General features: G+C 36.6%; 1 protein-coding gene across 7 annotated transcripts in view; it reads right to left on the minus strand.

Moving 5' to 3' along the window:
* The window catches only part of CNTN4 (contactin 4), a 995,624-nt gene that overhangs the window by 328,123 nt on the left and 644,451 nt on the right, over positions 1-23,050 (minus strand). For all 7 annotated transcript variants that reach the window (XM_030801544.1, XM_030801547.1, XM_030801549.1 and 4 more), the window contains 2 exons: positions 19,057-19,183; positions 9,669-9,844 (listed from right to left, as the gene is read on the minus strand). In XM_030801544.1, the coding sequence (XP_030657404.1) occupies positions 9,669-9,844; positions 19,057-19,183 (303 nt within the window). The remainder of the gene's footprint in view (positions 1-9,668; positions 9,845-19,056; positions 19,184-23,050) is intronic.

A 23,050-nucleotide genomic window follows, 5' to 3' on the forward strand; every position in this document is an offset into this window, starting at 1 on the left:
TTATGTCACAAACTGCTTTTTATCAGTCCCCAAACTGGACTGTGGGATGACCAAAAGAAGGTATACATAATAAACTATTAATAATAGCTACAATTAACTCAGCAAGTTTGGGTTTGAATTCTTCTAACTATTCCAATAAAAATATTTACCCTTTTATTGAAGATCAAAGCCTTCCGTTGATAAATATTTTTAGTTTTGCTACCCAAATGTTCCTAAAGTTGATTACATTTCAAGTGATCTAAATGTTCACAGATTATTCATCTAAATAGTCATCCATCCACATTTTATCACTCAGCAAAAAAGTTTGCCTGTTTAAGCAGCTTTCCAAATTAAAAAGTAGTCAAGCCAGTTATGAGTTTAGCCATGTATCAAACTCCCAGCTATTGTTCTGATCGACTGCACATTTTACTCATTGGCTATGAAGGATAAGCTAGTTATTAGATATTAAAAGCAATGAACATTTGAAAATTACAGTGAATAGAAGCAAGGATCCGGGCTCAAAAATCAGGTTGCCAAAATTCCTAGTGAGACTACAATACATTCTCAGTTTAACACAGTTTGTGAGAGTGTGCCCCAGTTAAAGAGAACTCGGATTAAGGCTCACTGTAGCAGTCATAAGAAAGATCTTTTTCAATGAGACTATCTAATCAGTTGCTGTTTATTCAACTGATATTTTCACCATAAAAAATGTTTGCCACGTAACTGATAAGGCTAACTTAAATTAACCTCAGAATGGAGTGTTTTATTGTGTTACATTACACTCTTTTTAAAAATTTTTCTTTTCTCTTTTTTCACTTCATTCCACAATAGCAGAAGAGTCACTTTATTCATAGATTGCTTGCTTGAAGTCACAGGAAGGCCAAAATGAAGTGGCTTTTGTACCTAAGGGCTCCTTTCACTTAACATCTCCATTTTTTCATTTTTTTAAATACTTTTCATCTTCTATGCCCTTCCCCCTAACACATGCTCAGAGGGTAGAGATTCAGGGCATGAATGGTGTATTAGTCTAGTTACTTTTCCCATCTTAAGTGAGGTATCCACAGAGGTAAGCATAGATATCGCCCATTTGCTTCCTCGAGAATAATACCACCTTGCCCATGACCATGACAATGCCAGTTTCCCTACAGCAGGCAGGTAACCAGATTTTGTTCAAAGATTTAATTTTACCATTAGCAATTTGGAAGTACTTATGAATGACTTATAGTCATCTACAACCTGAGATGATGAATAGCTTAAGCGTTTTACTTTGCAGATCGGAACTATTACAAGAAAGTGAAAATTCCAGGATGAAGGCCCCAAACAATGTTTATAAAGTAATCAGTTTGAGAGGCTAAAATCTGGAGTCATTAGATATTAAGATTATTCTCTGGGAAGCTCTTCATAATAATCTACATTTAAAGTGCATCTTTTTCACATGTAGGGGAGAAACGATAGGAGAGTAAGAAACTTATACAAATATTTCATTTACTGCTTGGGGATAAACAGTTTACCAACCACAGTTATTCACCATAAAATATCAATATTCAAAATGCTTTACAGCCTACTTGCAATAAATTGGAAATCTGCATCTTAACTTTTAGAGCAGAAATATTGTTATTAATTATTCTCATTATAAAACCTGAAACCAATTATATTAAAATTAGAGTCACAAATTTATGCATAATCATTGCATGTAACATTATGCTTTTAGATGTTAACAGTAAATCAACAGCATGATGGCATCAAGAATACCTACAACTAAAAAATTAAAAACAAAAGCAAATATATGATAGATGTACTTACTATATCAAAGATTGTTAATGCAACAAACAATTCAAGTTTGTGTACAAAGGAAACATTTCACCAACCACCCAAATCTATGGATTGAACATAAATTTCATTGGTAAAGTGTAGTTTTTCACAGCATAAGGGAAGCCATGCATGTAAAATGCCATATAACAGGCATCTGCCCAAGACTCAGGTGACTAGGTTCCTATGCTGGTCCCTTCTCCCACTGCTGTATCCTTGGTGAAAGTTATTTCACTTCATTAATTTTCATGTTCTTCACCTATAAAATAAAAATAATATCTATACTTCATTGGGTTGTGTTGAGAACTAAATGGAATAATGCTTCCAAAGTGCTTAGTATAATATGCAACATAGAGTATTAACATTATAACATTTATTAGGCCCTGACTATGTGCTAAACAATGATCTAGGAGTTTTACAATTATTAATTGATTTGATCCTCACAACAAAGGAGGTAAACAACCTGGGGCAGAAAGAAGTACCTTGTTCAAGCTCACAAAATTATAGAAGCTGAATTTGAATCCAAGGAGTCTGATTCCAGGGCTTGTGCTCTTATCAACTATACTTAGGTATACAATGGTAGTTATTCATATGATCCAGCAATTCCACAACTGGCTATATATTCAAAAAAAGGAAATCAATATATCAAAGATATATTGGCACTTTCATATTTATTGCAGCACTATTGACAATAGCCCAAATATGGAATCAACCTAAGTGCCCATCAATGGATGAATGGATAAAGAAAATGAAGTATATATACATAATGGAATATTATTCAGCCATAAAAAGAATGAAATCCTGTCATTTATGGCAACGTGGGTGAATCTGGAGGACATTACGCTAACTGAAATAAGCCAAGCAAAGAAAGATGAATGCCACATATTCTCAATTGTATATGGAAGCTAAATAAGTTGGTCTTATGTAGTAAGACAGAATTAGAGTAGAGAGTAGTAGAGTGGTAACTAGAGGTGGGGAAGGGAGGAAGAAGTATAGGGAAAGACTGGTTAACAGACAAAAAATTACAGCTAGATAGGAGGGGTAATTTCTTGCGTTCTCTAGTACCACAGGGTGACTACAGTTAAGAACAATTTACTCGGCTGGGCACGGTGGCTCACGCCTGTAATCCCAGCACTTTGGGAGGCCAAGATGGGCAGATCACCTGAGGTCAGGAGTTTGAGGCCGGTGAAACCCTGTCTCTACTAAAAATAGAAACATTAGTTGGGCGTGGTGGTGGGTGCCTGTATTCCCAGCTACATGGGAGGCTGAGGCAGGAAAATCGCTTGAACCCAGGAGGTGGAGGTTGCAGTGAGCTGAGATCGTGCCACTGCCCTCCAGCCTGGGTGACAGAGCGAGACTCCACCTCAACAAACACATAAAGAAAAAACAACAAAAAACCAATTTACTTTAATTTTCAAAGAGAGCATTTTGCACGTTCCCAACACAAAGAAATGATAGTTTAGTTGTATGAGGTGATGAGTATGCTAATTACTCTGATTTGATCATTTACACATTGCATACAGGTATTGAAGTATCACACTGTAACCCATGAATACATGCAGTTACTATGAGTCAATTAAGTTTTTGTAAGTGATAGTTATTTTAAGAAGACAGGACATGGAGGGACAGAAAGGGGAATGGAAGAGAGAACAGACAAAAAAACACAGAAGCAGTTATTGTATAACTTTCCTATGCTGGAAATGATTCTGGGATTTTACATATGCTTTACAATGTAATCTTCCTAACAACCCTAAAAGGGAAGCGTAGTGGTGTTGAGAAGCTGGAGTTCTAGAGACACAGGACACATAGAATGAAATGGAACAATTAACATTTGATTCCATCTAAACTTAGTCAATATAACATCTCATCTTCTCAAGCCCACATTCCTAAGTTAAAAAAAATAAGGATTTGTATTGTTTATGAGTATAAGGGTGTGTACTGAAATTTATTTTTTTAAAATAAATATCCATGTTTATATGACAGAGAAAAGTTGCTCTGTTGAGTGACTGCGCACAAAGATCCTCAAGCAGCTTTAGACCGGGATGCTGGGCTGCAAAAGTGGGCAGCTAGGGTGATGGAACTATAGCACTTCATTCTGTATAGACACAAGCTCTGGAAACATCCCCTTCGTTAAGCTGTGCAAATAACGAACTGAAATCCCCTCCTCTTTAGGCCTTATCTTCTGAATTATTCATCTATGGAAGAATTTTTTAAAGTATTCAACTTGGTTTTGCTCCTGGACGAAAGGGAGTGTAGAGTGAATGAAGGTTGGGGAGGTATGCTTAAGCTCAAAGGAGCTTTCCTTTGAAACACTTCATGAAGCTGTGCATAGTCTCAGGCTGACTTTCCAGGGTAAAAGCGAATTTTGAGGGCTTGTTTGATTGATTCCATACATGAGCATCTTTTTTTTTTTTTTGAGACGGAGTCTCGCTCTGTCGCCCAGGCTGGAGGGCAGTGGCACGATCTCGGCTCACAGCAAGCTCTGCCTCCCAGGTTCAAGCCACTCTCCTGCCTCAGCCTTCCGAGTAGCTGGGACTACAGGTGTCCGCCACCACGCCCGGCTAATTTTTTTTTTTGTATTTGTTTAGTAGAGACGGGGTTTCACCGTGGTAGCCAGGATGGTCTCAATCTCCTGACCTCATGATCGGCTCGCCTCGGCCTCCCAAAGGGCTAGAATTATAGGCATGAGCCATTGCGCCTGGCCATAAGCATCTTTTTAATGTGGGCCAATGCCTGCCACACCAATAGAAACACTTATAAGGAATTAAGATGTCAACTGTCTTCTGTATCAACCTGAAGGTGAGAATGCTTGCTCTCACCTCCAGTTCACTCCAAAGGACCATCAGAATGTGCTTGACTCAGTGATTCAACTCATTCCTTATGCCCCACACATGGCATGATGACTTTAACGTCTAATTCCTATTCATTCAGCAACTATTATTTCAAGTTTATTAAGTGCCAGGCACAGAGGATCTAGTCAATCATATTTGTAGCACTAGGTGAAACAGAAGGACTAAAAGGTAGAAAGGGTATGGTAGTAGGCTAAGTGACAGTGAGGGGAGTGATTGCTGATGGCTTAATACTGCACAGAGACTGAAAAACAAAATGTGCTCCCAATTACATTACAATAATGTATGCTTACCCATATCTCATCAAGGGGGACTTAAATTATCCTATCCTTATTTAATCAAAGAAGGATTTCTATTTTAAATATATTGACTTTAAAAAGTGGGAGGAAGAGCAAGTTCTTAGTGGTCTCATCTCTAGTTAGCTATAAATTTTGCTTATGTGAATTAATTCAACTTAAAAATGCTAAATGCTAATACAAGACATGACTAAATTCTGTGCACAAAAGCAGCATGAAAACATTTTTAATAACCAATAGACATAATGTTTACCTTATAAGACTATCTTCTGAATAAAATTATAGAAAGCATATAAATGAGATTTGAAAATTGTAACATGGTAAATAAAGTGAAGGTTGTTTTTCTTATAAATTAGAGTGAATCGAAAGCAAAGTAGGGCCAGCATGCATGAAACTGGGAGCTGAAGACTGCCTTTCCTTGGCTCTGTAACTTATTAACTATGTATTAACAATGAGTAATTCAGTTACTCTAATCTTCAATTTCATTTTTAAAAAGATCCAGGCCAGGAGACCTTTAATGTCTTTTTCAACCATAAAATTGTATGATTAAAGAGGAAGAAATATTCTCACTTGCATGGTATAGTGCAGTAAGTGTGGCCAAAAAGCAGCATTTTTTTTCCTTCAATGAGTATGACAATATGTGGAGTCACAGAAACTAGTAACATTCAAAAGATATCACTGTCTTGCCTCACTCTTATTAATTCACTGAAGAAAAGGATTTTATCCCAACCAATTGAAAGTGAATTCTGAATACAGACAATGTCTTTTGATTTTCTTTTAATTTACAAAAGATAGGGAAAAACATCTAGAAATTATGGATCATGATCAAGAAGATAAACTCCAGAAAATTACAAGAATAGAAAGGGTGGGTTTGAGTATCATCCTCAAATTAACTTTATACATATATTTTCTTTGTTGTTTTACTGAATAGGCACGTAACACAGGAATTCCTTTATTCAAACATATAAATGGCTAGGAAACACAAGGATGGACAAGACAGTCTCAGTACTCTTAAAATATACGTTCTGCCATAGGACTGAAATAATAAATGAGAAAAAAGTAAATAAACAATCATTCTAGATTGTATTAAATTCTGGTAAATGAGCCGGGCGTGGTGTAATCTCACGTTGTTGGGAGGCTGAGGCGGGTGGATCACTTGAGATGAGGAGTTCGAAACCAGCCTGGCCAACATGGTGAAACCCCATCTCTACTAAAAACACAAAAAAACAAAAAAAACTTATCTGCTCCTGGTAGTGTGAGCCTGTAATCCCAGCTACTTTGGAGGCTGTGGCAGAATAGCTTAAACCCAGGAGGTGGAGGTTGCAGTGAGCTGAGGTCACACCACTGCACTCCAGCTAGGGCAACGGAGCAAGCTCAGTCTCAAAAAAAAAAAAAAATTATGGTAAGTGAAATAAAAGATACTGTTATGTAAAAGTAGAGGGCTGGAGGAAGGTCGGCAGAGAAGAGGAGAAATGATGGAAATTGCTTGTTACGTTAGGGTGACATGGAAACTTTCTCTTGGGGGGTCATACCTAAATTGAGAAGTGAGGATCATAAGAAGTCAGCTGTGTGAAAGATCACGAGAAAAGCTTATCAGGCAGAGGGAACAAAAGTATCAAGATCCTGTTGCAAAAAATAGTTTGTCATTTTTGAGAAATTAAAATGAGACCATGGTAATGAGTTTGAGATTTATTCTAAGTACAGTAGAAGGCATAAAGCAGGAAAGCGGAATGATCTAATTTACATTTTTTAAAAGATTACCCTGGCAGTTTTATGATAAATGGTTAAGGAAAGGCTCAAGAAGATGCAGACAGAGCAGGTAGGACTGGATGTTGTAGAAACAATACATGTTGATTTTAGCAAGGCTTTAGCAAAGATTCTCACTACTTTAAAAACACGTGGGTGAAATTGGAGTTCAATTATAGTATATTTGGCTAAATTTGTAGCTGGTTGAACAAGAGTGTCCAAATAATACTAAATTAAAGGTTTAATTTCATTTTAGTGGAAATTCTCTAGTGACATGCTGCCCTGTCCTGGTCAACATGTTGTATCAATTGTTTGAATGGAGACACGCTTATCAAATTTTCCGCTGACACTAAACTAGGACAACAATCATTATGTCTGATTAAAAAAAGACTTAAAGCAATTCCAGATATGATGGAACAAAGGGTCACTACTCAGAACATGAATTTATTAGGGGTAAATACAATATTGTGAATTTAGGTTAATAAAACAACATGGTTGGGTAGCTTTGGATGAATAGAAATTTATAAGAAATCCTTTCTCAGATTTTACATGATTATGTGTTCAAAATAAAGTTACAATCTGGGGCCGGTACTTAAAAATGAAGATTAAATAAATATTATTGTCAGCTTCATTAACTGAATAAAGTTCACATCATGAGATACTACTGTTCCCAGTGTCCTCTGCAAAAGTTAAGACACATATATGGAATTCTGTGCATTTCCATAAGGCTACAATAGATGAATTAACATAATTGATTGTGATGTGAAGAAGATGGCTGTGGATTAATTAATTGGGAAGAAAAGAATTATGGGACAAGAGACATGATCATATCTTCACATATTTGAAGAGTAATCAGCATCTTATAGTAAGAATTGTGAGTGAATGTGATAGAAATTGAGATATTTGGCTCAATTTTAAGAAAGAGATGTCAAGTTTGTTTTTGCATTTTTGAACAACTAGAGCAGTCTACTGTGGGCCAGGGTGCCTTGTGATGAATTGGTGAACTTTCTGTCAGTAGAATTTTTCAAACCAAATGATGATCAGCCAAAGATTTTGAGGGTGGGAGGAATGCCTACATCACACATGAAGTGCAATGAGCAAAGTGGATTCCATTTCCTGGTAGGTCCTCAGGTCAACCCACCGCAAACTGAGTGGTAGAGCTTTTTTTTTTTTTGGTTAAACTATTCTATTTAAATGACTGTCCTTGAATATGAGATTCTTTCTGATGTTTTGGTAGTAAAATGCCTGGCCTTTTACAAAAGGATAATCTTAAGAGCTGGTAATTTGTTTTTTTAAATGTAAGCTAGGAATAAAAACGTTTGGGTATAGTATTTCTTTTTCTTTTCTTTTTTTTTTTTTTTGAGACGTAGTCTCCCTCTGTTGCCCAGGCTGGAGTGCAGTGGTGCGATCTTGGCTCACTGCAAGCTCCACCTCCCGAGTTCACGCCATTCTCCTGCCTCAGCCTCCCGAGTAGCCACCACGCCAGGCTAATTTTTTGTATTTTTAGTAGAGAAAGGGTTTCACCGTGTTAGCCAGGATGGTCTGGATCTCCTGACCTCGTGATCTGCCCACCTTGGCCTCCCAAAGTGCTGGGATTACAGGCGTGAGCCACCACGCTGGCCCAGGTATAGTATTTCTATCTCCATTTTTTTTTTTTTTTTTGGTGTTACTATGTTAAAAATTTTCTACACTATGACATCCAAAATTCAAAGAATTACAAGATTTATTAAATACTGAGATTTTCCCCTACTCTGAGAGTACATGATTCTATGGTTATTTCCAAAAATTAATTTAGTAAGATTTGTCATTACTAAAAAATAAATATAGATATAAGACTTGTATTAAACCAAGAGAAATAAATACTTTGGTTCTGTTACATTCAATCACACATAGTATTCTCCTATTATTCTGAACACCTAAGAATATTTAGAAGACTATCTCAAGAGACATTCACTAACAAAATAATCCTGGAATCTCGCATATACATAATACTTAGAAAATTCATTTCTCAACTTATAAAAATGCCACCAAATGGCAATAATAGATTAGGAAGTGGATATTAGGTATATGTGATGTTGAGTTCCTGGAGAGGATTTTGTTAATGAGAGTATTCTACAGTGTTACTGCCAGCAGACTTTCTGAAACCTTTGGCTAATGCCAAAATGCACTGCTATATGAGTTGGGATTTCACACAAGGAAATATATAATCACATACAAATACATAAACCCTTAAAAATGTAGCTGAACATCAATCCTCAAAGGTGGCTATACTCAAATGTATGCTAACTGCTCTTGCCTATGGATTTTATTTTCAAATTCTGATTTCTAAATTCCACTTTCTTTCTTATATACATGGACTTTTGTTAAACGGTGGTCTTAAGATACGGTGATTTGTTTTTTTAAACATTTTAAACCAGAAATATCAAAGGTGGATAACACTTTGTCTTCATTTTTTTGTCATTATTACAGTTGCTTTAAATTTTTTCTACTCTGTGAAATAAGAAACAATTAGAGAATTATAGGATTAATTGACTACTGAGTTTTTTTCCAACTCTGACCTTTATGGTTAAAGTACTTCTCTTATTGACTACTAAATTACTGGCAGTTCAATTGCTTGCTTATACACATTCTATTTAAAATGTGTGTGTGTGTGGGTGGGCGTGTGTGTAAAATTTGTTGTTTACATAAATTTATACACGTGTCAATCTCAGTGTGTGAATTTATTTGTATATAAAGAAAGCATCATATAATCAAATTATCATACAATCAAACTATCTCAATCCTTATCAAAGTAGAAGAATACATCTTCTCACTTAGATTTACAGTTTACCCTACAAACAAAATTATTTCCAAAATGTGAAAAAGAGTAAAGATGATCATGTAACCAATTAAAATCTAGTCTCCAAAATGAAACTGCTATAAAAGCTTATTGGTATAATGGTAAACAAACTCAAAGTAACATTTGCAGCATTGTATAATTGCTACTTACAAGCAAACTGAAGCTTTGCTTCTCTGCTAACAATTGTTCCAAACGAGTTTGTCGCTGTGCACTGGTACGTTCCGGCATCTTGGGTTTTATTGGGGTTATTGATCAACAAGCTGCCTTCAACAACACTGTAGCGGAAATCCATACCAGTGTCAACATCTGTTCCATTTAACTTCCACCTATAGTATAAAAATGCCAGTAGATAAAGTCTTGTCATATTAATCGATATTTCTGAATTGTCTAAAATATATAAAAACTATAAATAGCATGAAAAATCATTTGTGACTTTTTTAAAAAGCATGATTAAGAAGTTAGAAATGCTCTACCCAGCAATGGTGACATCTTAAGTGTTTATGGAAGGAGCATGTCTTTTAAAGTAAACAATGATATTAAAATTTTAATAACTGTTTTTCTGACTACTTATGATGCTATAAACACTTCACCGTTTTGAAGGCGGGCCACAGATTTCTCATAGCACCTGTGCAACTTTCTTCAAATGGGGCTCCTCAGTAAAAGTCCTTCTAGTTTGCAATCATTCTTTAAATAGGTCTATACAGATGACAGCATATACTATTTCCAGGTAGATTGCTGAGTATCTGATGAAATTGCAGCAGAGTTGCTTAGATTTGGTCCTTAATATGACTGCAGTGGCTGGCTGCAAAGCGGAGGAACTCTATTGATCTTGAGCTGCTGTGGGGACCAAACCTGCTTTAACCATGGATCACTTTGAAGAGCTCCTTCACCATTGGCACACAAACATCAATCAACCATCCCAGCAAACTGCGGATTAGGCTATTAGGTTATCGGGACAAAGACAGGTTTTTTTTTGGTTCTTCTGTTTATTTACCTGGATCACCTATGTATGTGACTAGAGTATTTAGCCCAGTAAAGCAGGTTTAGTGGGACTCACATATTTTAACAGCAAAGTTTTGGTAATAAGGCCTATGTTTTTGTTTTTGTTTTTTTTTTTCATTTTACAACCAATCTGTTCCAAAGAGTGAGAGCTTATCTTGACCAAATCTCCTTTCAGAAGTCATTTAAATACTTAAGAACTTTTGCACTAATACAACTCAGTGACTATCTTATTTGTTTGCCTCCACAAATCTTACACAGAATATTAACTAATGAAAATAGCATAGTAGGAGTTTGTGAATTACCAAGAGTGTCACAGTAGCATTCACACCAGAATGTTAAAAATTAAGAAATACAGCAGCACAAAGAAAACTGATCCAAATCCATAATGGGAGTAAGGAATGAGAGCCATTAATCTTATCTCCTTTAAATAGTAAAAATCACCATTTAAATATTTGTGTGTGTGCACATGCACATTCATTGTGTATCATCTTATAACATCCTTGGGTACTATGGCTGTCTGTACATAATGTAAAAGGATTTACATGAAAAAAATGTAGATGGGTTAGTTTCAAGATTTTGGATGTCTGCTATCAACAAAAGTAAATATAAAGAAGGGTAATCCCTTCTTTTTGTCAAGACCTCTGTCCCACTTCAAAGCCATTTTTCAACGACACATCTTTCAATGAAGTCTTCCTTAGTATTTCTAGTTAAAATTAACCAAAGATGACTAAGCGCGGTGGCTAACACCTGTAATCTCAGCACTTTGGGAGGCTGAAGTGGGCAGGTCTCTTGAGCCCAGGAATTTGAGAATAGCTTGGGCAACATGGCACAACCCTGTCTCCACAAAAAATACAAAATTTAGCCAGATGTGGTTGTGCATGCATGCTTGTAGTCCCGGCCACTCGGAAGGCTGAGGTGGGAGGACCACTTGAGCCTGGGAGATAGAGGCTGCAGTGAGCCAAGGTCACACCACTGCAACTGCACTCCAGCTTGGGCAACAGAGCGAGACCTCATCTCAAAACAAAAACAACAAAAATTAACCAAAGCTTTGTCCAATCACCTACAGAATTGTCCATGCTCCTTTATGTAGGAATGCTGCTTTTACTGTAGATAATTTACCTAAATCGCTTTTGTATTCTCACTTTAGCCATCTAAAATATAACACTCTCTTTGTGCTCCATAAATGCTTGTTGAATTTAATTGACTAAATATTTTACTTCTTTGCTGGATATTTTAGCTTTGAACATCCACAATTTATGAAGCATTCCAGCATACTACCACATAGCAACATATGTTTATTCATGTCTTTGAAATGTTAAAATTTAGAAACAAGAGAGGTAAGAAAGGTAGACCAGGAGCATGAAATAGAAAAATGAGGTACCTTTTTATGTGTTTGTGTATAAGAAGATTGGGATTAGAAACTGACAATGTTTTTAGTCTCCACAGTAATTCTCTGTGCTCTGACACAGACAAGAAAGTGTAATAAAGACAGAACGGCCAGGTTATATTCTAGCAGCTCTATGTGCACATGAATCTGTAGAACTGACTGTCTGCCCTAGACATTTTTTTTTGAGTCAGTTGATCATGTCTTGACCATAACTCTTACTTCAAATGATAGTAGAGCAATTTAATATGACAAATCTAAGAACTCAAAAGGGAAATTGCAATATAATGTGAGCTGCAAGCAGAGTGTGGAATTTAGGAGTGGGACCATGTGAGTCTTTTTAGAAAAGTGGTTGTGGGCATAATGAGAGCTCCTCTGTAGGTTTGTCTACACTAGTCATCTCAACTAAAATGCTGTGCAGAAAGTCCATTAATCTACTTTATTGCCTGCTTTTACATAAAATAGCAAAGGAAAAGGGATTATTTAGAAAATAAAGTGCTTTCTCTGAAATGCAGTTGAGTCTCTATTACAAAGCACTATACCAAGTTTTATTGCAATGCAGTCACTGTTCATTCCAATTGAATGTGGACTGCACTGAATTCCTCATCTCATTGTATAATGAAACACGCTTGAAAATTTCACAATTTACTTTCAATGTTTGAGGAATCTTTTAAGTGTTGGTAATATAGAGGCAATGCTCATTTGGAGCCAGTAGAGATTTTCCCAAGGGACAAGAGAAATTTGTGAGTCTCATAAGCTGATTTCTGAATCATTTGAGGAACCACAACTCCACTCTCTCCAGAGAGTGGGGTTGTGCACAACCAAACACCGATGCAGTGACACTCTGGAGGGTAAAATGTTGTGGCTTTGCTGGGAGGGTATCTATAGGATTCGCTGTAGCAAAATCCTCTTTCTTTGTTGATGGTTTCAACTTGGCACTGAGGGAAGGTCAGGGCATTTATGACTTGGAATTTGTTTTCTGCAAACTCAGTTGAATACAAACCTTAGCAAAAGCACTCCGACCAAGTGAGTGAACATTTCTTCTATCTGGAAAGGGATGCTGAGTGCATTAACTAATGTCATATGTCCTTAGGGAAGTTTAATAAAAGGGAAGTTGGCACAAGTTAAAACTTCTTAAATTTTTCTGGGTCTGGGTCAATCCTTTCAAAATTGAGGGGCAGGAAACAATGAAAAGAGAAGGCTCAGTTGAGGGAATAAACACAAAGAAGAGAGGTCAGTTGCGGTGTCTGAGGGAGAACCTAGTGCTGAAGATCCCCATGGAGACTCACTCTGGAATTTCTCCTACTTGTTCTTCCCTGTCAAAGTCAGCCTGAAGACTGAAAAAGTTCAGGCAGAAAGGTGTCTGAAAATACCTGATCTCTCCATTCTTTTTCTTGCTCTTTCTTTCAACAAGAGGAATTTTTTAGCTCCCAGGTACCAGACTGCTATTATGTTACAGAGAAACTGCCAAAGGTATAAAGGCAAGAAGTACGCTGCAATAAATTGCTACTGCATTTGATTAAAAAGTTTTATTCTCAGTGTTTCCTGGTAATCTAAAAACATAATAGGTTTCTGTTTCACTGCTTGTTTTAAATAACAAGGCAAACTCCTATATCTAGAAACACAATGTTACAAAAGCAATGTTAATTAAAGGTCACAGTTTGGTGAAAAACAAAGCAGCAACTTGCCAAATTCTGATGCAAAATTTGTTTTCATTTATGGCTAACATCTGAACTTACACTTGGCTATGTAAGGAAAACAAGGACCAGTTAACTCATCATTTATGTATCAAAGAGCCTTTACTACATAAAGTATTTAAAAATCTTTGATTTAGCCTTGGGTTTAATATATTCTAGGGAGAATAACTATTCATTCTGGCTTGCCCAAGACAAGTGCTCGGTTTACACTTGCTGTCCTAGAATAATTATGAACAGCAGCCTTCTGCTTTAAAAAATGACCTTAGATGATAAATTACATGTTCACCCTAATTATATCATCCATTAGAGAGTTGTTGTGTTCTTACTTTCTGGAATGCACTTCTTTTCCATATTCATGTGATGAAAGAACCATTCACCCTCCAAATATATTAAAATACCTCCTTTTCTGTGAAGCCTTCAGTGACATCTACCCTCGCCATCCTGAATTAGACTTTCTTTCCTCCAGAATACCTAGAACTTGGTCATCCTTTACTGGTATTTACATCATTCTACTCCAACTACATCCACATCTAGACAGTCCTCAAATTAACAGTACTAGTAAACATGTGGTAGAGTTGATTAATCTTTGAATACTCAGACCTTGCATGCTGCCTGGTGCATTGCAGCTGCTTAACAGAGTGGTTTAAATACTCTGTCTAGATGATGTAGTTTTCAGAATCCTAATATATGGGTCGGTTCAAAGTAGAGCTGCAAAGGCTGAATCTTGGATGAAAATTCTGTTATTTTCTTTCTCTGGTAATCTTTAAGCCAATTCCATGTGCCCTGGAATTCAGTTTGAAAAACACTGGTGAGGTTTGAAGGATGAATAATGAATATGTTTGATAAATGAACAAATGGATAAATGAACACGTAAAGTAAATTCTAAAATAATATCCACTATACTAATACTGCCATCCTTTAACTTGAATAGAATGTCCTTCACCCTCTGCCTATTTGAAAATTACTTATCTCAGTTCAAATCCCATTTCTTCTGAGAACCCTACCTGATGACTCCAATCTCTCCTAAACTATGACATACATATTTCTTTGCTTTTTAGGTAACATTAGATATTAGTTGTTAAAGTTTTTAATTATCAAATTTGAATAGAGGCATAATATTTATAAGATGTATGTAAGTTATAAAAATCATAAGCCAAAGAAGATCTGTGTTTAAAAGGGATATTATCACTTTAGAAGTCTGCTGTATCTACTTTGATTATACCACTCCTTCTAAATGGTTAATTATAACCTTTAGTTTTGGCTTTTTCATTCCTGTGATATTCTTTATAATTTTATCACGTATGTTATCCTTTAGAGGAGTTCAGAGCATGCCACCCAAAAATATGCTGCTCTGGCATATTGACTTTAATTTATTTATTTATTTATTTAGAGACTGGTTCTTGCTTTGTCACCCATGATGGAATATAGTGGTGCAATCATAGCTCACTGCAGCCTAGAATTCCTAGACTCAAGCAATCTTCCCACCTCAGCCTCCTGAGTAGCTGGGACTACAGGTGTGCACCCCCATGGCCAACTAATTTTTAAATTATTTTTGTAGAGATGGGGGTCTTGCTATGTTGCCCAGGTTGGTCTCAAACTCCTGGCCTCAAGCCATCCTCCCGCCCCAGCCTCCCAAAGTGCTGGGATTACAGGCACGATCTACTGTGCCCAGCCTATATTGACTATTATGAGTTAAAGGTACTTGGAAAACAGCAGGTACAAGACGACCACTTTCACCTTCATTCTTTTTCTAAAAAGCAAAGGATGAAATCCCCATGCCAAAGATGTCCTTTCTATATTAGAAGGAAAGTAACGTTCTTTTCATCAAGGACAGGAAGTTGAGACAGAGAAAACTCTGTCCAGACCTTGTTAAAATATTTTCTTCTAGCTCCCCACATAACTTAGTTACTTTTTCACAATTTACTACTCTTTGTCCAATTCAGTAAATTAATGTGCAATGATAACTGCGTCTCTGGGTTTTCATTTTCTTATGAAGGCTTCCTTGCCATGTAAAACTTGTATTAAATAAATATGTTTTTCTCCTTTTGATCTGCTTTATGTTAATTTAATTCTCAGGCTCAGCTGAAAAATCCTGAGAGGAGAGATAAAGTTTTGCTTCCTCTATTACTTCCTCTATACCTTGAACAACCACTCCATCTCAACCACTTTCAAATTTTATGAATATGAAATTACATACTATGTATTTGGCTGTGAACTGGTTTACTCAAAATTATGTTTTGAGATCTACCCATTTCTTGCAGTTGTCATTCATTCATTTTTACTACTGTATGAGGTTACCTTGTATGAACATACCAGGTTATGTGTATTTGTGAATATACTAAGAACATAATTATATACACTGGATCATACAGTATGTGCACCTTTAGCTTTACTAGGGAGTGTTTTTTTTTTTTTTTTTTTTCCCAGTGGCTTTTACCAATTTACATTGCTACCAGCAGTGTTCAATCAAGGGTTCTGTTTGCTCTACATCTTCACCAACAGATTGTCAGTTTTCTAAATTTGTCAATCTGGTAGTTTTGAAAGAGTATGTCGTTGTAGTTTTAATTATATATTTCTGTTCACTAATGATATTGACAATCTTTTTATGTTTACTGAATTTTTGGTTTTCATTTTCTCAGAAATACTTGTTCAAGTGTTTAGCTAATGTTTCCACTGGGTTGTTTTTTACATTCTGTTTGTGGAAATTCTTTAAATAGTCTGGATATGAATCCCTTACCCATGACAAATATACTTAAAAATCTTCTTCAAGTTTACAGCTTGTAATTGTGTTTATTTCAGTATATTCTATTGAACATAAGTTTTCAACATTAATACAGTTATTTTCTTTTATAAGTTGTATTTTTTCTGTCATATTTAGAAAATGTCTTCCTTCCCCAAAGTCATAAATATGTATACCTATTTGCTTTTAAAAGTATTGCAAATTTCCCATTTAGGTCTTCTATACACTTGGAATTGATTTTTGTGTATGTTGTGCAGTAGGGTTCCAATTCTATTTCTTTAACCATATAGACAATCCATTGTCTAGTACATCTTTTAAAAATTTGTTTCTAATGTTGTCATGAATTTTAACTTTTCTTCTTTTTATCTTCACAAGACAGTATTCTTTTTATTATTTTTATTGTTCTGTGCAATAAATTTTTTTTGTGGAATTACTAATATTTACCATTTGCTTTACTTATTTATTCTTGTAGCTCAGCTCTTCTATGTGGAATCATCTTTATTCTGCCTCAAGCATGTCTTTTAGAATTTCCTTTAGTCAGACTTTGGTTGCTGTCTGCCTAAAAATGTAGTTATTTTGTTTTCCTTTCAAAAAAGTATTTAGGCTATCCATACATTTGACAGTTTCTCTCACTAGTCTGAAGATTTTATCTTCTGTCTCCTGATTTTTTGTTGCTATTGAGAAGTCAGCTGCCAGTTTGTGATCTCCTTGAATGTTATCTGTATTACAACTTTGGCTACTTTTTTGATCATCTGTTTGACTCGGTGTTCTGCTATTTCACTATTTTAGATGTGGCTTCATTTTTATTTGCACTGCTTGAAGTGCATTGGGCTTCCTATATCTACAGCTTGAAAGTTTTAATTAGTTTGGAAAATTCTTAGCCTTCTCTTCAAATATTGCTTCTGCCTCAGTCTTTCTTGTTGTTTCTTTTTTTTTTTATGGTTGGTCTTTTATTATTATTATTATACTTTAGGTTTTAGGGTACATGTGCACAATGTGCAGGTTTGTTACCTGATTAGGTATTTTTTCTCTCTTTCTTTTTAAAGTATTTTGCTTCTGTTTGTCTCTTTCTGCTGCCTCTGGAGGATTTCTTCAGACCTATCTTGCAGTTTACGAATTCTTTTCAGTTGCACTTCATCTGCTACTAGAATCACTAAGGTTTAATGTTTGAAATACACAATTACCTGTGCTTTACAGTCTCTTTGGAAGTCAAGCTTATTTCTTATTCACATTTACTCTAAAAATGTAGCCCTTGTATCCCAGGTTTATTTTGGGAGATGTTCTCATGTTGGATTCTCCTGTGGGTTGTCTAGGCTTTGTCTTGTGACCTCTGCTCCTCTGAAGCCATGAAAACCAAAGCTCAATTCATACTTGTAGTTTATTAACATGAAAACTGCCTTTATCGTTCAGCTTACTGCTTTGGGTTCCGAACCCACTTACTTTTATACTTCTGACATTTCTTACTTTCCTGCCAGTTTACTGATACAGTTTAAAATGTGTTTTTTTAGTTAAATATATGTGGTTAGGCATTGTTAATGTTTTCAAACAGAAAGTCAATCAGGATATTTAATTCCCAGCTACGAAAAACAGAGGTTGGGTACTTAGCTTTTCAGGAAACAATCATCTCCTTGGACTTTCAGGATAACCTATGATGCCTGTCTAAAAGCTCTTTAAGGGCTGGGCGTGGTGGCTCATGCCTGTAATCCCAGCACTTTGGGAGGCCGAGGCGGGCAGATCACTTGAGATCAGGAATTCAAGACCAGTTTGGCCAACATGGTGAAACCCCATCTCTACTGAAAATACCAAAATTAGCTGGGCGTGGTGGTGCAAACCTATAATCCCAGCTACTCAGGAGGCTGAGGTTCGAGAGTCCCTTGAACCCGGGAGGGGGAGGTTGCAGTGGGCCGAGATTGAGCCAATGCACTTCAGCCTGGGTGACAGAGTGAGACCCTATCTCAAAAAATAAAAATATGGCCGGGCGTAGTGGCTCATGCTTGTAATCCTAGCACTTTGGGAGGCCAAGGCTAGCAGATCTCTTGAGGTCAGGAATTCGAGACCAGCCTGGTCAACATGGAGACATAGTGAAACCCTGTCTCTGCTAAAAATACAAAAATTAGCTGGTCATGGTGGCACACATCTGTAATCCCAGCTACTCAGGAGGCTGAGGCAGGAGAATCACTTGAACCCGGGAGGTGGAGGTTGCAGTGAGCAGTGGTTGCACACTGCACTCCTGACAGAGCGAGACTCCATCTCTAAATAAATAAATAAACAAACAAATAAATAAATAAAAGCTCTTGGGCCAGGCGTGGTGGCTCGCGCCTGTAATCCCAGCACTTTGGGAGGCTGAGGCAGGTGGATCACCTGAGGTTGGGATTTCAAGACCAGCCTGACCAACATAGAGAAACCCCGTCTTTACCAAAAATACAAAATTAGCAGGGAGTGGTGGTGCATGCCTGTAATTCCAGCCACTCGGGAGGCTGAGGCAGGAGAATCGCTTCAACCTGGGAGGCGGAGGTTGTGGTGAGCTGAGATCGCACCATTGCACTCCAGCCTGGGCAACAAGAGCAAAACTCAGTCTCAAAAAAATAAATACATAAAATAAATAAATAAATAAATAAATAAATGCTCTTTATGTAACCGGCATTGTATAAGTATTTGTTGATTTTAATAACAGAAACTATATGCATGGAAACACACGCTTTTAAATCAACAAACCTGATATGAGGTTTTGGATTTCCTTTAACTTCACAATTGAGCTTCACTTTTTTCTCCTCAGAATCCAAAGGGAACATTACAGGACTTGGTTCTTGAATAAAAATCGGGCCATGCAGTGTGGAATCATCTGAAATGAGAAGAGAAAATGTCCAAAATGAAGAATCCCTTCCAAACAGGAACAACAACAGGAAACAACAACATAAGGAAAATAATAGAAAGAAATTAACAAAAAATAGTAAGGCACAACAGCCTGTGTTTCAGCTTCTGGAAGAAAATTTCCCATTGAAGGTTAATCTTCTGTGGATTACGATTAAGTGAAAATATGAGCTCTCTTATTTCACATTGGTCACTGACTTTACTAACAACTTCCAGGCACAGGCTGCTTGACGTCTCCCTTTCTCTCCTCTATGTATTGTTCTGCTTGTCTTTACCCTACCCCTTTACTTTGTGCTTCCTGTATCCCTTTTGTGCTACTGTCATTGTGGATGGCTGTCTAGTGTCATAAAGCTAACATTTTTCTCTGTGCTGTAATGAGATGATAAAATTAGAAAGAAGCAAGGACGATACTGTAAACAAGTCAATAATGAGTAACAGCTCCGTATTGCTAATATACACAACAGTTTCTCAAAATGACTATGTAGGCAAATAAAGAACGACCTACAGTCTTTATTCTCACATTATCTGCAGTGAAGGACTAGGTTCTTTGTTTTCCCAACGTCTTGTGAAGCCATATATGGTCTACCTTGCATAAATGTCACATAGCTGCTACACACATGACTCAGTAACACCTAAACTGGTCTATAACAGGTGCAATGATTTGAGTCCACTGATTGATTATGTGCTTGGATGGTGAAGCCATGTTAAATAGCCATGCATTGCTAAGTGCTTTCTCTCAATAAGAGAAACTGGATGCATAAGACTTACTTTGTCACGGAGCAGTAACAAAATTCAAAGACTGGAATGATCCACAAACCATACCTTAAGTGGCAGTGTAGAGTACATATGCTTCTAGACTATGCACACAAGAAATATTGTTCAAAATGCATCTCACCACTTATGCCCCTGAAAGTGATTTTCATTTTTCAAAATCAAGCTCAAATTCTTTTTCCTAGAAAACTCTGCTAGACCCTCAACCTTTTTCTTTAATATAATTTTAAAACTGTATTTCCCAAGACACTTATCTTTTTCTACTAAGTGCGTTTAATATAGAGTATACTATATTTTCCCTTGTTTGGATTATAAGCTTTTTGAAAGCATGACTGTATCTTGCCTATTTTTATATCTCTTGTAGTACCAAGTACAGTGGTATATATAATACACAGTGATCAAAAAGAATCTGCTTTACTTCAAAGTATTTTTTTTTCAATTTTTAATGTATTCAATTAGCTTATTTAGGCACTGCCTGATGAGTTTTAAGATAGAATCACCAGAGGCTATGATGTAAAGTTACATTAAATATCACCCTGCAGCTGGCAGTCCCCTTATATGTGATTATTTTGAAGGGCAAGAATTCCAACTGCTATCCTGGAAAAACTTCACAACCAGCCTTTTGTTGATAGGTGATAGCATGAGACTGAATTCATTCAGGTGCATCAGTACTGAGAAAATAGAATAAAGTTGGTTTGGGGATTTAGGTGAAGCCTGGCAAGGTAATTTCTAAGGCATTTAACATTTAACTCAGACAAAAAAAAAAAAGAAAAGAAAAAAACACTTCATGCTAAGGTTGAAATAGAAGAAAAGTTAAGAAGACAAAATGACCAAACAGAATTCTATCTTATTATTGGGGACTGAGGACGGCCTATGATCTTGCTGTGAGAAAGAGATGGGTGAGGATTCAGAAAGATCATGGACTGAGTTTCAATGCCTTGGGTCAAATGCTAACTCCAGGACCTCAGGAAAACCACCAAGTCGCTACATACCTCAAGTGTTTCATCTATAAATCAGTAAGATTAGACTAGGCCAGTGATTCTTTATCAGTTAAAAATGGGAAAACAGGCTGGGCATGGTGGCTCAAGCCTGCAATCCCAGCACTCTGGGAGGCTGAGGTGTGGAGGACTGCTTGAGCCTAGGGGTTCAAGACAAACCTGAGCAACATAGGGAGACCCTATCTCTACCAAAAATTAAAAAATCAGGTGGGCATGGTGGCATGCGTCTGTAGTCCCAGCTACTCAGGAAGCGGAGGTGGGAGGATGGCCTGATCTCGGGGGATCAAGGCTGCAGTGAGCCATGATCATTGCCACCACACTCCAGCTTGGATAACAGACCAAGACGCTATCTCAAAACAAAACAAAACAACACAAAAACAAAGAATGGGAAAACAGCCAGGAATATTTTCCCATAAACACACATATACCTACACATTTAATTTGCATTCAAAGATGTCATGAATTATATCACCACTACCACTGTCTCTCCTTACAAAAAAACTAGCTGGGCGTGGTGGCGTGTGCCTGTAACCCCAGCCACTCGGGAGGCTGAGGCAAGAGAATCTCTTGAACCTGGGTGGCGGAGGTTCCAGTGAACCGAGATCACACCACTGCACTCCAGCCCAGGCGACACTGCGAGACTCTGTCTCAAAAAAAAAACAAAAAAACACCTAAACATGCACTTTAAAAAAAAAATTTGTGTTTAAAGTTGGATATTTCAAAATCCAGATATTTACATTTCAATTTCAGATTTTTAACAATTACACAGATATTTTCAAAACAAATTTAGGTACTGGTCAAATGTTAGTTCATTTCAATGGTAAAGAATTGAGTGATTTTTGGCACATCTAGGTAAATGAAAAACGTTATTCGTCAAGATCACTAATAAAGCAGCAAGTCTGGTGGATTTTCTCTAAGAGAGAAATATTTCCATTGTTGTCCCCAATTCCAAAATTATGTGTGTGTATATATAATATCAATCATCTCAATTCACTGGTGTTCCCTGATTTGAATTTCATACAGAAATATAGTCTATTACTAGTAATTCCAAATAAGAATAAAACGTAATAATGATTACTCAGGATGCAGCTGAGAGGCTGTGAATTAACATCTGTATTATTTATCAATGTAGCCATGCCATATTTAAATAACAAAAAGATATTTTTTCTGTGTATTTTGTAACAAGAATTGATAATAATGATGCTTTGCATTCACTATAAATAATGCATTCTATCTAAAGTTTTTATTTTCTCATAGTTAACCAAGCTCACTGCCTGAAAATTAATATTAGCATAAAGGGAATAGTATTTCAGTTCTCATCGAAGGAAATCCACAGGCTTTTGTGCACGAGCTATTTGGGCTCACAAAGATGAAGGGAGAAATTTTAGAAAGTTTAGCTATCAAGTTATTTAAAACAACCCAAATATCCTAGCTTTTAAACCTTTGGACCAGGGTTAACAATGTTTTTGAGAAAAAAGAGTTGCTTTATTTCACCAAAACCTTGAGGTGCCTGGGTGAGACAAAGAGTCCTGAGAAAGGCGTTCTGAGATGAAACAGGGGGAGAGGCATCCCTAAGTTTGTTCTATCTCTATGTAGTAGCCACAAAGTGACTTTCAAGTGTCTTGAAGGCACATACAAAAGACTGCATTTACCGTTTTCAAAGCCTAGAAGATAAAGTTCATCCTTTTTTTTTTTTTTTATCACACTAAGTTGTTCTATGTAACCAGAAGAGTGGCTGTGATTTTCAGTCTAAAGAGGTAAAGAGCATCACAGCAAATGACAGAGGACAAGATTTAATAACACAATATGTCTCAGAGTTAGACTGTAGACCACCTGCATTATTATCATGCCATGCTTGTTTTATCAAATCTCAGTCCAGACTGACTACACCAGAAGAATCTGGGGTCCATTAATCTGCCCTTTAACCTAGCTCTCTGGGTGATTCTTTTGCACACTGAAGTTTGAGAACTACTAACACAGATCCTTCTATTCCTAGCTCTCCATTTCCTAAGAACAGAACATCAGCCAACACCGATTTTAGATTCACTCCTAGACACATTTTTTTGGGG

The sequence above is a fragment of the Nomascus leucogenys genome, chromosome 21 (genome assembly GCF_006542625.1).
Source record: "Nomascus leucogenys isolate Asia chromosome 21, Asia_NLE_v1, whole genome shotgun sequence".
Lineage (NCBI taxonomy): Eukaryota > Metazoa > Chordata > Mammalia > Primates > Hylobatidae > Nomascus > Nomascus leucogenys.